Source organism: Syngnathus typhle, linkage group LG19 (assembly GCF_033458585.1).
Source record: "Syngnathus typhle isolate RoL2023-S1 ecotype Sweden linkage group LG19, RoL_Styp_1.0, whole genome shotgun sequence".
Lineage (NCBI taxonomy): Eukaryota > Metazoa > Chordata > Actinopteri > Syngnathiformes > Syngnathidae > Syngnathus > Syngnathus typhle.
This window is the reverse complement of record NC_083756.1, coordinates 2,764,188-2,780,323: the sequence shown is the minus strand read 5'-3', so window position 1 is coordinate 2,780,323 and position 16,136 is coordinate 2,764,188. Positions and strand designations below refer to the sequence as shown.

The 16,136-nt window shown below is 44.6% G+C and overlaps 2 protein-coding genes across 2 annotated transcripts in view; one reads left to right on the top strand and one right to left on the bottom strand.

Moving 5' to 3' along the window:
• Positions 1-11,852, top strand: part of kcnb2b (potassium voltage-gated channel subfamily B member 2b) — a 29,251-nt gene extending 17,399 nt beyond the window's left edge. Inside the window, exon 3 of the mRNA XM_061265603.1 lies at positions 6,653-11,852. Coding sequence (XP_061121587.1) covers positions 6,653-8,485 — 1,833 coding nt within the window. The 3' untranslated portion in view covers positions 8,486-11,852. The remainder of the gene's footprint in view (positions 1-6,652) is intronic.
• A 256-nt stretch (positions 11,853-12,108) lies between these two features.
• Positions 12,109-14,835, bottom strand: LOC133143585 (somatomedin-B and thrombospondin type-1 domain-containing protein). Its single transcript, XM_061265615.1, has 5 exons — positions 14,284-14,835; positions 13,425-13,619; positions 13,281-13,359; positions 13,007-13,183; positions 12,109-12,935 (listed from the first exon to the last, which is right to left on the bottom strand). The coding sequence occupies exons 1-5, from the start codon at positions 14,492-14,494 to the stop codon at positions 12,818-12,820; spliced, it is 780 nt and encodes a 259-aa protein (XP_061121599.1). The 5' UTR covers positions 14,495-14,835; the 3' UTR covers positions 12,109-12,817.
• Between the last annotated feature and the right edge of the window lie 1,301 nt (positions 14,836-16,136).

Below are 16,136 nucleotides of genomic sequence, written 5' to 3'. Positions count from 1 at the left end.
ATTTGTTATTATTTTATACTATATTTATTATATATAATTATTTATTTATTTATTTATTTTTATTGCAGGTTAACATTATTAAGCGACAAAAACACTTTCTCCATGTCAGACAAAGTAGCGATACAAGAGCGTCTTAAGAATGAGGAGAAAATCTAAATCTGATCGTTAATCTGATTGAGCTCCGCCGTGGGCAGATGTTGGAGAGACTCCGCAGGGATCACAGGTCGGCAAAATAAACAGACACGGAGGCGGGATGGGATGGGAGGGTAGGATGGAAATGGAACCTCATTTGTGTTGTTTACATCATCTTTTATGCCCTTGCTGCCACCTTGTCCGAATCATCCCATCGCTTGTCTTCAATTCACGGCAGCCATCTGGGCTCTCTTTGCAAAGACACAAACGTGTGTCCGACATTTGGGCAAAATTTAGATTTTTGATCGGTTCCACCAGCCCGATTCGCTTTTTCTTTGGCTTTTTCGGTGACTAGTGACGATTGCTATTTTCTGGGGGCATTACCGGGGGTACTCTAATGTAGTCTAATGTTGCAATGCAGAACGTGCGCTCTCTTTCCTATCTAATCTACACTTCAATTGAGTCCAGATTAGATTGTTTAATCAGAGTTGGCACATTGTCTGCCTGCCTGATAAACTGGCCCACTTGACTACAGCTGCCGACGAGGACATCAGATAAAATAGAGTCAATCGCAAACACCCCCCCAAACTGATTGAAAGACCAAATTGTGTACCTCTTGGTCAATTTTCTTCCCATCCTCCAATCTCCTCAAATCGGACACGGCGGGGCTGCAATCGGACGTCGTTTTAATGAAACGACAATTCTTACCGAGGCGGTGGAAACCTTCCAGTTTCCATTTTTCCGGAGATTCCCTGCTGGCATCTCCCACGCTGGGTGACACATTCATCTAAGTGAAAGCTTGTGCAAGATTCAAGTTATTATTTCATAGGCAATAAAAGTGAGAGTTGCAGGAAATGGCTTTTTCCTTAGGCGCACACACACACGCACACACACACACACACACACTTATCTATAAGGGCTCCCACACATGGAGTATACGGATGAGCAATTGCAAAGAATACCTCCTTTTTGATAACGGGCCCAGGTGTGACATTGTTTTTGTGTTCCTAGCGTACGGCGGGAGTGTGTTGAGTCAAATGGGCTCAGTCGGCGAGTTGGAGGGATGAATAGACCGAATGCAGAAGTTGTATTTCGAGGGTCAGTCGGAGGTAATGCGAGATAACATGCATGCGCGTCGGAGGAAATGAGCTCGTAACGACATGCAAAGGCGTCGGAGGCTATAAAGGACGCGAGTCAGCACATTTTTTCTGCTCTCATTTCATGTTTTGTTTCCTGTGTATATTTCAGAAGGGGTGGGGGGGTCGGGCGTGGGAGGACAGAACGGCGGGAATGCCTGCGCTCATGCGCTCCATGTTTGGTGCCTTTCAAGGAGACACAAAGCCTTGCCAAAGCATTTGTGGCATTTTGTTGTGCCTGGTAAATTTTATTTTTGTCCCTTATGGACCACCGTACGTTCGGACTAAAATAGCACTTTCCTTTGAGCTGTTGCCCCTTTTGCCCCTCCAATCTACGGCACTGGGGCTGTGATGAATCCAAATAATTTTGGTGAAACCTTGTGTGACATTTGACTCAAAACACGTTTATCTTATGTTATGAGCACCACTCCCTTTTTTTAGCTCCTTCCGTCTACGCATCGGGGTGTGATGAGGAACTCCAAGCGAGCTTATCTCACATCCATCTGACGGACCCTCACTTCTTTCATTCGCGTTAATGTGGATCAGGGATGAATTTGCCGTATGCACTCGCACCTCTTTAAATACGTGAGGGAAATTAAATGGTGGTTTTCTCTCATTGTTTTGATTGACTTTCATAATACAAGCACCTATTATGATTGTTCAAGTGTTTTGCTTTTACGACTTTATTGTCTTTTGAATTTACACACAAACTACAGAAAAACGTGTAAATAAACAATATTTAGAAGCCGAGAAGCAAATATCAATACATAATAGCGAACATATATCCAAAGGTGGCATTTCAATTGATTTCAAGTAGAAATGTACTTGGCCTAATGGAGATCGGTGAATTCTTGGGCCGTATGTTCTCCCTTAATTGGTCATTTGTCTTTGATCACCGGCGTCTTTTTAAGGGGTCACAAGGGTTGCATTCTGGATATACAGACGAAGTAAGAAAAATAGCCAATTCAGCTTAATTAAGACATAAGAGTGAAGCAGCGGCAATGTGTGTGTGTGTGTGTGTGTTCTCGCAATGCTTATGACTGCGCAAGTGCTTCAAATGCTGCAACCTCTCCTCCCCCTCCGCCTCCAGTTTGGCCCAAAGGCATCCACATGTTTTCATGTTGGCCCTCTTTGCCTCATTTCCCAGCAACATCACACGTAAGGAAGAAGCTGCAGCATTGCGGCATATCTCTAATTGTATTGATTAGATTTTTTCCAGAATATATATTTTTTTTCTCATTTTACAAAAAGCCTCATATTGTCAACATTACATTACTCTACATTACCCGTTTGGCTAGCTTCATGCTAACACATAATTGAAAACGCCATTGGCATGCTAATGGTTAGCATTAATAAAAGTGATCATCCTCCAGAGACTCACACACCCCTTCCTGTGTGTGCTCCCTATCGGAATATTCATAATGCTGTGTAAGGTGTGCAAACCTTGACCGCTGTGTGCAAAAAGGACTTTCACGACAAGTCCATTCAAAGTTGCCCGCTGTGACTTGACGTAATGAAAGCAAATCAATATAATGTGACATTGATTGTGACAAGGGTGCGCAGGGGGTTTAGGGGAGGTGGTACAAGTGTTTTGGGTTGCGTGTTTTTTTTTGCTTTGTTACCAAATCACACCCTGACAAATTTGGCGCACCCCAACATATCACGTTATACATTTTTGCAACAGTAAGACTGCTATTCCGCAATGATGGATCATGTAACTTTCTTAGTATGGCCACAAACACATTTGAGGAATCACTTAGCGAGGCATTAGCTTAATGTGCATCAGTGGGAAGGCACCGCAATGACGACTAACATCTTCCGGGTGGTGTCGTTAAACTTGAAAGGGGTGCGCGGTCGGAGACAACCGCACGACTGTCTCTCCCAGCGGACCAGAAAAAAGCTTATCGAATTTGTTTGCGACACCTAGTGGAGAAATAGGTGCAAAAGAACGTTGGAGAAAAAGCATGAATTAGCTTAATGAAGGGATTGCATGGCTGGAAACACATACGAGGGTTGTCAGGGGTGCGTCGACTAAAATTAAAATGATTTAGCAATCTCATTAATGGCGAAATAATTCACCGCCAATTCCATCTCCACCTCTTTTTCTTTACGGTGTTTTCTTTCTGTGGCCTGTGGGGAATTATTAGACTTTTAAAGGCGTTCAAGTTCCTCGAGGCCTTCGTCTGTTGACGTGATAAAAGTGATTAACTGCCGCAATAGAACACCGGCGAAGGCTTGTTAGGTCCGCACGAAAATTCACAAGCACTTTATGTGTATCATAATGTGGCAGCGTTTTCAACTTTGGAGGAGAAAAAAAAAGTTTCATCTGCAGAGATTAAAGTAACCCCCTACGGTTTAAGGCTATTCTCTGGAAGTGTCACTGGCTAATTCCTGGATGCTTTGTGGGCTCACGAGCTGGTCTTATCTGGCTTTAGGAGTTACTCGCACAACTTTGCAAAGGAAGTTAGGAAGTTTTCAACACCTTTGTCCGCAGCACCGCAACCCCCTGCCGACATTGCAACGTAGCCCATTTAGCATATAGCTAGCTAGCTATATGATGATTTTACATCGTAGAATAGTCATCAACACAGCACAGAAGATCATTGGCTGCCCTCACCCCACACTGGAAGACCTACACAGAACCCGCTGTCTCAAAACACAGAACATTCTGAAGGACACTTCCCACCCTGGCCACTCCCTTTTCGAACTGTTGCCATCAGGCAGACGCTATAGATCAATTAGGTCAAGGACTAGCAGATTCGCCAACAGTTTTTACCCTACAGCGGTAGTCACAGTGAATGCCGCTAAACGTAAATGATTATGTCTGTGTATGATCTTCTGTGGGTTTTTAGCTTGTATTTTTTTTATCTTTTTATTCTATTTATTCTATTTATTTTTTATCTCATGTGCTGATCGGTTGGCACTTTTTAAATTTCGTTGTACATGTGTGACAATGACAAATAAAGATCTATTCTATTCTTTTTAAGATACGCACCCCCTTTAGCAAACAAATATGGTGCACCCGAACCTAAGAATCGAATCCAAATTTCACTTGTTCAGCGATTAGCAACGTTGACGTTATATCGTACATTAAAACATTTTAAGCTGCGCACCCCTTTTATCACATGGTGCACCCCAAAGAGGCACAAGGATTCAAAAACAATCCAAGCAAAAATCAACTCAGCCTATTCCAATGTTGACTTTACGTCAAAGAACAGCTTTTCAAAACAAAAAAATGTAAAAGCTGTGTACCCCCTTTAACAACCCCCCCCCCCCCCCCCAAAAAAAACAGCCCACCCCACAAAATCATAATATAGCCCGTTTAACTTAACACTGCTTTGATTTTATGTACAAAAAACCACCTGGTCCAAATAATTATAACCGCGAACCCCCTTCAACACACTTTCGCACCCCTTTTTTGACACCACCGGTACCCTCTATAAAGCAGCAAGACTTTCCCCCCACGTTACAGTTTCTTGTGCCAATCATCTGTTGCCGCTCTTCGGGTGCCAGCATGGCTCATACATTTATTCATGCGCACACATCACTGATAGGAGGAGAGGGAGGGAAGGATCTCATTAGCAAAGAAAGCAGCTTGTCTCGGGCGGTAAACAGAGTTCGCTTCATTTTCCCTCCTCACCCACACCCATTTTTTTTTTCCTCCAAAAGTAGACTCAGGAAACGCGTGAAGTTTTGAAAGTGGCAAACTTCTGAAAGGAGGAAAAATGTCATGTTGATTTTTTTTTTTTTTCAAGCCATCAGCACATCCTAAAGTGCATCTACAGTAGTTCAACTCTGAATTGTTCCACTTTTGGGGCATTTCCTGAATATTTCGGTTGAAGTTGAAATTGTGTCATTGAGATCAAAGCATCAAAAACTTTTTTCAGTTGTTGATCCCCGGCTGGCGTTTAAAGTGTGCGGGAGTCATTTGAGAAGGCTGTAAGACAGGATATACAGCAGCGTCTCTCTCGCCATCGATTGAGCGGCTTTAAATATCCATCGATATCACAACCGCACGGCTAAATTTCTCTCGGGAGGCCGACTGCGGGAACGGCATCGCAAGCTGACAAGTTGAGCATGTGTATCGGTCAGCTTAGCATCCCACTCATAAATCTCGGTGCTGCTGACTGCAACGCTCGCATCCTGTTGGTGTCGTGTTCAAAATGTTTATTTTTTATGAAAATGTTTCCGCTGTGTTGTTGACATGGCCGCATTGCCTGGCGTGTTTGCGCCCAAGAAAGAATGTTCATAAATATTTCATAAGATCCTGCACGGCTTCCTGCTTGTGCCCACAAACAAAATATTTCTCGGGTATCATTTGAATTAAAAAAAAAAATGTATTTACGGCTTTGAACGATTTTGTTTGCAAAAGCTTGCAGCTGGAAAGATACACGGACGACCGCTAGGTTAGCTCCTTGCTAACAGTCAAGCTTCAGAGGTTGTGTCGGATGCAAATAATCTGTCCGGGGTGGTAGAAGAAGTTACGGCGGTAATTTATTGGTTTAATGGGGTTACCAAACTGCCAGATGATGGAAAGGTACACACACACACATACACACACACACACACACACTCACTGGGATCAATGCACCTTACCAAAAGCCATAATCGTCTGAATTGATTCTGCAGCCAAAAAAAGGCTCTCTGCTGAGAAACGGCTTCATTTACAATACGCAACACAAATTTATCCAAAGTTGTCTTTCCAGTTGATTCCGGGCAAGGCAAAGAAGAGATCGGTGTCAGTCCAACCCATAAAATGTCCATCTTTGAAGGTTGTAGGAAAAGCGCTATCGTCTCCAATAATGATCTTCTTAAGTTGTTCGCTTTCCTCTCATGCGAGTCGATCAAGTGTCACGACTGACCCGGCGTCACCCCGCCATCCATCTTGCCAAGATGTGCAGTCTTTTGGATGCCACGTCGGGCTCGGCCCGCGCTGCCGCTCTTAGCTTGCTAATCGCTTTTACCTTATCGGCATTCAGTGAAGGACAACATTTCTTCACCTGCGGCGTGACACCCGCCTTCCATTTGTGGACTGAGTCCAAATCAAACGTTTTGATGCTCAACCTTTCTAAATGACATCAATTTAGTCCAAGTCTTAATGACTCATTTAGTTCTGTGAATCCACCTTTTGCATTTGTATGGATGTTTGCTATGCATTTTGCATACAAGAAGGGCTGATTGTAATTCAGCAGCACGCCTGCGGTGCCATTTGTGCTCAGACCTTCACTCGCTCTTTTGATTCACATGCTTTTTATTTCCGGCCGCCTTTGTTTATGCAGATCGACCGTACCCAATGGAAATCAACCGGGTCGTACCTGAGCCATCAGATCCAATTTGAAGTTTGAATCTCTAACGTGGTGTTTCTTGGGTTTGTGTTTGGGCAGATTCTGGCCATCTTATCCATCCTGTTCATCGTGCTGTCCACCATCGCGCTATCCCTGAACACCTTGCCAGAGCTTCAGGAGAAGGACGACTTTGGCCACGCCATTGACAACCCTGAGCTGGCGCACGTGGAGGCTGTCTGCATTGCCTGGTTCACCATGGAGTACCTGCTGCGCTTCCTCTCATCGCCAAACAAATGGAAGTTCTTCAAGGGTCCGCTCAACGTCATCGATCTGCTGGCCATCCTGCCCTACTACGTGACCATTTTCCTGACCGAGTCCAACAAGAGCGTGCTCAAGTTCCAGAACGTGAGGCGCGTGGTGCAGATCTTCCGGATTATGAGGATACTTCGGATCCTCAAATTGGCCAGGCACTCCACGGGGCTTCAGTCGCTGGGCTTCACTTTGAGGCGGAGCTACAACGAGCTGGGCTTGCTCATTTTGTTCCTCGCCATGGGCATCATGATTTTCTCCAGCTTGGTCTTCTTTGCCGAGAAAGACGAAGACGCCACCAAGTTCACCAGTATCCCCGCCTCCTTCTGGTGGGCCACCATTACCATGACAACGGTGGGCTACGGGGACATTTACCCGCAGACGTTACCCGGAAAAATCGTCGGGGGGCTCTGCTGTATCGCGGGCGTACTGGTCATCGCCCTGCCCATTCCCATTATCGTCAACAACTTCTCTGAGTTCTACAAGGAGCAGAAGAGGCAGGAGAAGGCCATTAAGAGGCGGGAAGCTTTGGAGAGAGCCAAACGTAACGGCAGCATTGTGTCCATGAACCTTAAAGACGCATTCGCTCGGAGTATGGAGCTCATGGATGTGGTAGTGGAGAAAGGAGAGGAGAAAAGCTCCCTGGACAACCACCTGTCACCCAACCGTTGGGGGGGCTCCAGCAGGTTGGCCACCTCGGAGACCAACCTCAAGTCGCCAAAGAAGAGAAGCCTGGAGACCATGGCGGCGGGGCCCAACTCTCCCCACCACATCACCATCACCACCACGGGTAGCCCGCAATGGGGCAGCAAAACCCCGCAGCATCTCAACGTCCAGAAACTGGAGGAGATGTACAACCAGATGACCAAGTCTCAGTCCTTCACCAATCTCCACACGACCAGCTCCATGAGCACGCTCAGCACCACCATTGCCGGCCCGGGCTCGCCAAAGCGGTCCCAAAGCCCCGAGTCCACACAGAAGGAAGAACTGGAGATGAAGGAGGTGGACGGACCCAAGAGCAGACACCTCCAGGTACCTTCGCCTCTCCATCTAACCCCGGTTCAGCTTTCGTCGAGCGACATCCTCAAAGACGGCTTTTATCGATCCGATAACCGGGGCGATGGAGCGGAACTCCACATAGAGGAAGGGGAGAGTTTCGGTAGTGCCGTGGAGAACATTCAAAAATCTCTTCATGGGAACAACGCTCTTAAAATTAAGACGTCCGCCGAGGGCCCACCGACACCGCCCAGCACCACGTCTCCTGGAGACATCAGCTCCAGCATCCTGGAGGAAGAGTCACCAGACGGGGAAAGGTTGCCTCTCATGGCCAGCTCGGAAGCGCTTATCCAGGCCGTAGAGGACGAGGAGGAGGCGGGGGAGACCGGCCCCCTGGTGGACACCCCACCCGGCGATGAGGGCCCGTCCTCAGACAACCGCCTGATGGCGGTGGCCGGTGCGATTGCCGTGCCCCGGTCCCCCAAGACCGCCGCCCAAAACTGCAACCAGGGCGAGAGGGAAGCCGACCAAAACGGACACAAAGCGGAAAACCACATTTTCACGTCCGACATCCACCTGATACCCGGGGACAGCGGGCTCTCGCCCGCCTGCGAGACCAGCATGTGACTGCGAAAGCCCAAACATTTCTGCATGGCATGGCAAGCCCCTTTCACTTGTGTCGTGGCGGACCGCCCCAACGACAAGGAACCCGTCCACTGGTGGAAACTATTTCCCCTTGTAAATAAAAGACAAGCTCCTTTTCCATCACACAGATGAACTGATCTGTAAATAAGCATGCAAGACTCGTCTTTTACGGTGCTTCACTTGCTTTGTAAATACTCGGACACAAAAGGCAATGACAATTCATGCAATTAAAAAAAAGGACAATACCGTTAACAGCAATGTGACAAATGGGGCAGGACAACCATTGTAGCGACCTATTTATTAAAAAAAAAAAATAACATATCATTACCTTTTGTAGAAATTGCAAAGTGTTCCCTTGATGAGCCTGTCATTTGTTCCTGTGTGTGTGTGTGTAGTAACGTTTTGCAAATTTCAAGTTCCGATATTCAATCTCCAAATTCATGAGGAAGCAAAACAGCAAGCTTATATTTGGAAAAAAAAAGGGATCTTTGTTAGGGACAACTCAGGTTTTAGGGAGCTTGTGGCCCACTGCTTAGCACAGTTGTCTCACAAAAAACAATGAAAAATAATCACTTGTTTTTAAAAAAAAAAAAAAAACGAACAATATTATATGTAAATCACAAAGTTTTTAAACTTAAAGCTTCTGGATTTAGCACCTTTAAAAAGGTCAGGAACTCTTGTAGCCATACGCTTCGTTTTAGCGCTGAAAACAAATCATGTACTCTCCGGCGTATTTACCTTTTCACAATTATTGTTAAATCTTAAATCATTTTGTTCAATAAAATTTTTGTAGTGTAGTTTGGGCATTTTAATCCGTTCTAATAATCCAACAAGTAGATCGAGAGCCATAGAAAGCAATTGTGAATTACGACACCTACAATATACCCTACAGTGTAAATGAATCTTGAAGTTTTTAAATTTAAAGCTTCTGGATTTAGCACCTTTAAAAAGGTCAGGAACTCTTGTAGCCATACGCTTCGTTTTAGCGCTGGAAACAAATCATGTACTCTCCGGCGTATTTACCTTTTCACAATTATTGTTAAATCTTAAATCATTTTGTTCAATAAAATTGTTGTAGTGTAGTTTGGGCATTTTAATCCGTTCTAATAATCCAACAAGTAGATCGAGAGCCATAGAAAGCAATTGTGAATTACGACACCTACAGTATACCCTAGAGTGTAAATGAATCTAGTTTGTCAAATAAAGTAGAAATACTTCTTCAGTTATCGATGGACCAAATCAAGCACACAAATAAGCTTTTGTCTAATCCACTAATATGACATGTAAATATGGCGCCGTAGCTCTACCTTTATATAAATCTACTGTTTATTTTGCAGGTCAAATTGACCCGTATTCAAATTGCACTTTTTTGCTACCCAGCTTCTTCTGCTTGGCTTAATAATGAAATAATAACATTGAGATTTTTTGTCCTGTGTCAAATTGACCCGGAAAAACACAACAGGAGGGTTACAATTTTAGCTTTCTAATATTTGTGTTCATATTTGTGTGTGAATTTAATTTATTGTGTTTGTTGTTTTGTTTACATTGACAGAGAGCATCTCTTGTTGCCTTTGAATTCCAATTTATGGCTGGAATATTTTTTGGGACAGATGGCTGTGTACAAAATGAATGTTTGTATATGTTTATTATTTTAATTTATTTCCAATTTTCTGTCTGTCTTTTGTCACAAGCAAAGAAAAGAGGAAGGAGTACTTAACGTACACGATATAGTGTATAATATAATGTGTATTATGATATCTACAATATACTGCGTTGAGTACTGCAAAACTATGCAGGCCCAAAATTGTGGCACTTTATTTTCTTCTGTCTACAAGGGATTTGTACAGACAGACAAATGTATTTTTCCAATGTTCTATCTTTAATATGAGGTAAAAAATAGCATTGCACAAACATGCAAAAAGAGAATTTCACAAGGATGCAATTTAAAATTTGGTGGTTATTTTATGTTTGCTTTTTAATACGATACTGTGTATGTACTGTCAGGCATCTAAACAATGTCAGACTTGAATCCAAAATGGGGGGGAACAAAATCATTTCAAAAATGGCCATACTCCATTTGCGTTCTTATTTAATTATTTATTTGTTTGTGGCAAATTTCTCTATTTTTTTCAACAACAAAAACATTGTCTCAAAATGGAGCACGACAGTTTAAGTGGTCTTGGAAAAAAAAACTGTCGGTGGTGCGACTCATAGCTCACATAGCGAGGCACTGTATAGATAGTCTAATTTTATAGCAGAAATCAGGTCTTTATGTAATAGATACAATTAATGCTATTGAGTTCTCAGGTTTTCTATCACTCTTGATGTTTTTGTCTTTTTTTCTCCCTTCTATTAACCCCAAAGTAAGCCACATTGATGTCTAACCGAACATCGCCAAGCGCTTCCGAATTCGCAGCGCACCCCTTCGGGAGGTCCGATGGATGTGGAGAATCCCCTTCAAAAAAGTGGAGTAGCGTGGGGTGCGTTTTGTCCCGTTAGGGCCACCGTAATTTAATAATCCGGCATGGAACGTAGCAACCGCATCGCATTTGTTGATGGTGATGCGAATCACGCAAATTTTATGTGAACATTATCCGGAAAGGGGGGGGGGGAATCGGATATGGCTGCTGACAATTTATCCATCTCAGGGAGCAGTCATTTTGCCGCTCGCTGTGAACTGAAAATGACATCACAGTTTCTCAGGAGTGGAACCAGGTTACGACCAATCATGGCTCACCTGTTTTCTGAAGCCGAACCGAAGTCTGAGGGTGCCCGTCGCCCTTCCATCTGGAAACATCACAGGGTTTGCAATATAATACACAACATTTATTTTGGTCTTTTTTGTCCTTTTTGGGCAACTGTACCTCGGACTATAACAGCCCCACGCTACGCCACTGTATATCTAAATTAGACACGACTGTTTCTCCTCAGCATTCGTGTCCCCTTGATGCACTGACTTTACCATTGAAGATGATTATTGTACATAGCTTGTGTCTTTTATTTTCTCTGAGAGAATGGCTCCTGATCACAAACACATACACACACATAAGAGTTTCTGTACAAAGCGACATCTTTGTATGCATGTTGTAGTCCATAGGATGATGTGGCCGCAGAACACTTTGTTGTCTTGTTTTCATGTTCGCCCACCAACACCAAGTCTATTAGTATATGCAGAATAACAAATAAATGTACATATAACAACTGGTGTTTGGTGCGTACTACAATTTTCTGTCTTTCTTTTTCCAATACTTCAAGACTGACCCTCGAAAAATCGTAATTCATAAAGGCATGCGATTATTAAAGTGCGTCGTAGTATACAAAATAAAAGCGAGCCAATGTGACTTGGTATTATGAAGTGCTGTGCCTCTATCTAGCGGTAGGAGTCGGAAGCACATGTGTATCATATATTTGCTTGTACGAGGCACAACATTTTTATTTGAAAATTAAATGTATTCGAACAATTGTAATTACTCAGCCTACACTGTAAATTCAAAATTGTAAATTCAAGCCCGCGACAACAACGATAAAACAATAAGACCGACGAAGACGACAAATAACATCAGAGGAGTCACGATACCTTCAATGAAGCCATTGGACTTTACTAATATTTTTGTATACGTGTTTTTATTATCATTGAATGACAAATTAAATCAATGTCTTCCTGTTTTACAGATGTCGACACTTTGTCAGTCGGGAGAGGAAATGATCGGGTGAGTTGGACGAACAGAATGAGCCTCAATTGGTGGTCCTCTTTTCTTATGTATTTATTTGTGACGTCAATAGACTAGTGCGGGGATAGGGTTATCGAAAAAAGCAATTGGCAGGATTATGAGTTTGATGCTAAACGACCGCCGGAGGGTTTTGGAGATGACCCACAAAGTGGACTAACATGCACTAAGATTGTGTGCCACTAGAGAGCAGAGTTAGAATACAGTATTTACTTTGTGTGCCGTTTCTTGTTCACATCAAAATTGTTTTTGCATTGTAAATCATCAGTTTAGCTAACGTCATGTGGCAAATATATACATACAGAGCGCTAACATGTGAGATTTCTTTTTTAGTGCAAATCTTTCCTTTGTTGCCAGTTTAATAATCTAGAACAGTGAAAACGTGATTGGAATAAATAAATATAAAAAGGTCGAGAAGAAAAAAAAAATACAATAACTAGGTAATAATCCCCCTCCCAAAAAAGTATATATTATTTTACAGATTGTGCCTTTTGGCAGACATTTTCTGAAGTCCTTCAGGGAGGCCATTTATCGCCATATTTTATATTCACTGAGTCTTTTTGAGGGACCTTTTATACAAGTTAGGTCAGATGAAGACAAAGCTGTGCTGCGGTGGACAAGTGCAGTGCTGCGTTTTGCGGATTCTCCTCCACGTGCCGCTGCACCGAGCGTTGCCCACCGCCTGCCACTGCAGCACAGCATCCCTGCAGCCCAAACAAATGTGTCATATGATTTGCTGTGCGGTAGGTCAAACCATTATGACATGGACGCTAACCTGTCCATGTCCTGGCCGTCTCCTTCGCAACCTTGGCTGTGGTTGCGCATGGCGGGCGGCTGGCACGCCACACACACCGTGAAACCTGCGGTGAAGTAGCGCATCCAACGTGTATGCGGACGGTTCTCTGATGTGCAGTGAGGGGAGCGTGACTCCAAAGAGAATTCCACGCAGAACCTAAGGGAAAGGGAGTTAGGGTCTGAGTAAAGATGACGTTTGTTTCCCGTGCTAAGCAGCAGACTATAAATGATCTGGTGAGTATAAAGTCCCTCACCCTACTTCCAAAGGGCTCCCGTAGCTGCCCATCTTGGGCCTCGCCTTGCCGAACTCCAGGCTGGTGATAAATGCAGGCCCTGAAAACAAAGGTCTCAATTATTGGGACCGTATTCAAAGCCATTTAAACACAACTTGCGCTCACCTGTGTGCAGTCCACACGGGGTTCCCCGGCGGTCTCTGTAGTCCATGCAGCCGGCCCGCTCCTCCAAGGCTGGACAGGGCTCGCCACCGTTAGCGGGTCGCTCGGCTATGTGTCGCACCCGCACGCGCCAGGAGGGTCGGCATGGCTCGGCGCAGCCGCTCCAGAAGCTCCAAGCTTTCACTGAACACGCCTGAGCTGGAGTTGGGGACATTGGCGTAATCGGCTAAGCTCTCAGTAAACCAACAAGAGACGATTTGTTCCGACTGACATCGCTTATAGCGGGGGTGTCAAACTCATTGTTGTCGCAGGCCGCATTGTACTAGTTTCCCTCGCAGGGCCATTATGATTGTCAACGTCTTATAGGCTCATACAGTACAAGCTAAACTGATGAATAACTACTTTTGAAATCAGAGACTAGTAAAAACTGTTTAAATACTTTAAAAAGATGAATGCTAATAAAAATTTCTAGCAATTTTTCTATTTTTATAAAATGAAGACAATTTGTAATGTTAGTATTGACACGTGAAGTCGATGCACAATTTATCTTCGCAGGCCACCTAAAATGATTTGATCTGGCCCCCGGGCCTTGAGTTTGACACTATGGTTTATAGAGACATAAAAAAAAGAAAGCAACAAAATAGTCCATTTAAAGTAGAAATGTAAAACCATGAAAGAGGAAAAACAGTGCAAGCCACACTGTAATTTCTTAAACTGATCGACTTAGTCGCATTCTTCAAATACTTGTCGCTCGCCCCGGCTGGGCAAACAGTTCCACCTCTGTGAGATATTTCCACAGTAGATAAGCATGAGTGCATCTTATCATCTCGTTACTGTGCCAAAAGCACCTGTCAGTGCTCACCTGGGCAGTGGGCAAAGTAGTCCGAACAGCAGTCCCGTGTTGCGACGCAGCCGCGGTCGCAGTAGCAAGTCCCATAGACGCGATCCATCCTCCAGTCCTTGGAGGTGCAGCTCTGGTCTCGACCGCTGCAGCATTTACCCAAACAACCTCCGCAGACCAACTGGCGCTCTCCCATTAAGGCCAAAAGCAGCAAAAAGTAGGCAACGTCCATTTTGATGTCAATTGGGGACAACTTCCAATACTGGCAACCCCATGTGTCCCACGTGTCTGACGGTGCACCTCTCTCGAGTCTGAATGGATACAGAGAGAGAGGTTTGGTTTTCTGCCGCTAACCCCCCCTCCCTACTTCCTTGCATCACGCCCCGGGCCACCCCAGAAGTCCCTGACAAGAAAGGGAGGAATGTGAGCACTTGGATGTTCTCCACGAGGACGACGGTGCCAAGCGTTGTCAAGCCCAACCCCTGAACTGTCTTTCTTGTTTGCCCCTCACACACAAATTACTTTTTTTTTTTTGTCTATGCTTCCCATTTGTTTTCTGTTTGGAAGAGGAAAAAGCTTTCACGCCCTCCTGTGTTTATTTAAACACGTGTACGCCCAGACAGTGTGTCTCCCGCGATAGTTCCGGTCCATAAAGCAGGTGAGGTCGACAAACATTCATTTACTGACCACGTGCTCAAATGTGGGCGGACGGACGTTCGTAATGACTTCTGCGTGATGCTCCCGGGAAATCAAGCGACAATAATAACCTTCATCTCCACCACCATCATCATCACAGGGTGAGACGTCTGGATGACCTCACAAATAAGTGAGGTTATCTTTCATTTGGTCTTTCTTTCATTGGGGTCGGCCATCGTCGTATGTAAACACGCAGTCAGTGTTGTGCGACACGCCTTTCTTAAACGTGCATGTACGTACTTACCTGAGAGCGGTCCTCCATCACTGCCTATGGACAAATTCCTGTCAAGGGTGTCAAGGTGACATCTATATGGGGAATGCAAACTGCGGTGGTCGCCGTGGTGACGCCCAGTTGCCATGACTTCCAGTCATTTGTTTGACAAAACCATCCATCTCGCTGGAAATGCGCTCAAACTCACCAGTCTTGGGTTTAGGATTGGTTTTCGGTTCTATGGAAAGTTGGGCTCTGGGTTTACGATTTGGTTTCACAAAGCGGGGCTTCAAATTGACTGTATAAACAATTATTGATGTCGTTCATTCATCAAAAAAAATATATTTCATGACAATTTTTGGCACTTGGAATTAAGCTAACAGGTGACCTCATACGAAGCGTGCTAATTGCCACGACTCGGGCAAAACTGCCCCAACCCGGCCCCTCCCCAGCATCATTGTTCCGCCTAATGAGCAACTCTGCAGCGGCGCGTTATGAATCATGTCTTTTGTCCGCCATGTTGACCACGTCCCGAGATGTGTGACGCATGAGTCACTCTTGGTGGATGTTTGACTTGGCATCTGTTGCCACCACGCAATTAGCGGGCGGATGTGCCACCGAAATACACTAGTAGGACGTTGAGCGTGCACCAAAACGCCTCCGTCATGCGGCTGTTAAGTTACGCCATGAGGTATGTCACCTGATAAGAGCTGCTTAAAAAGCAAACATTGTAATACGATAACGCAATGTGATATGACAGTGGTCACAGCTGTGTGGATGGGCCTTTATTTTTTTTCTAGTTTCTATTGTAGCGACCGGTTTCTGTTGACACACGTTTTGGGCGGCTTTTGCTTTTGATGGATGACTTGCTTGACAACAGGTTGAACACAAAATGGTCGCCGGGCCTCCGTAAAAGCGGTTAGGAATGTATGCGGAAGGTTGGAGAGGGAAAAAAAAACACTGCCAT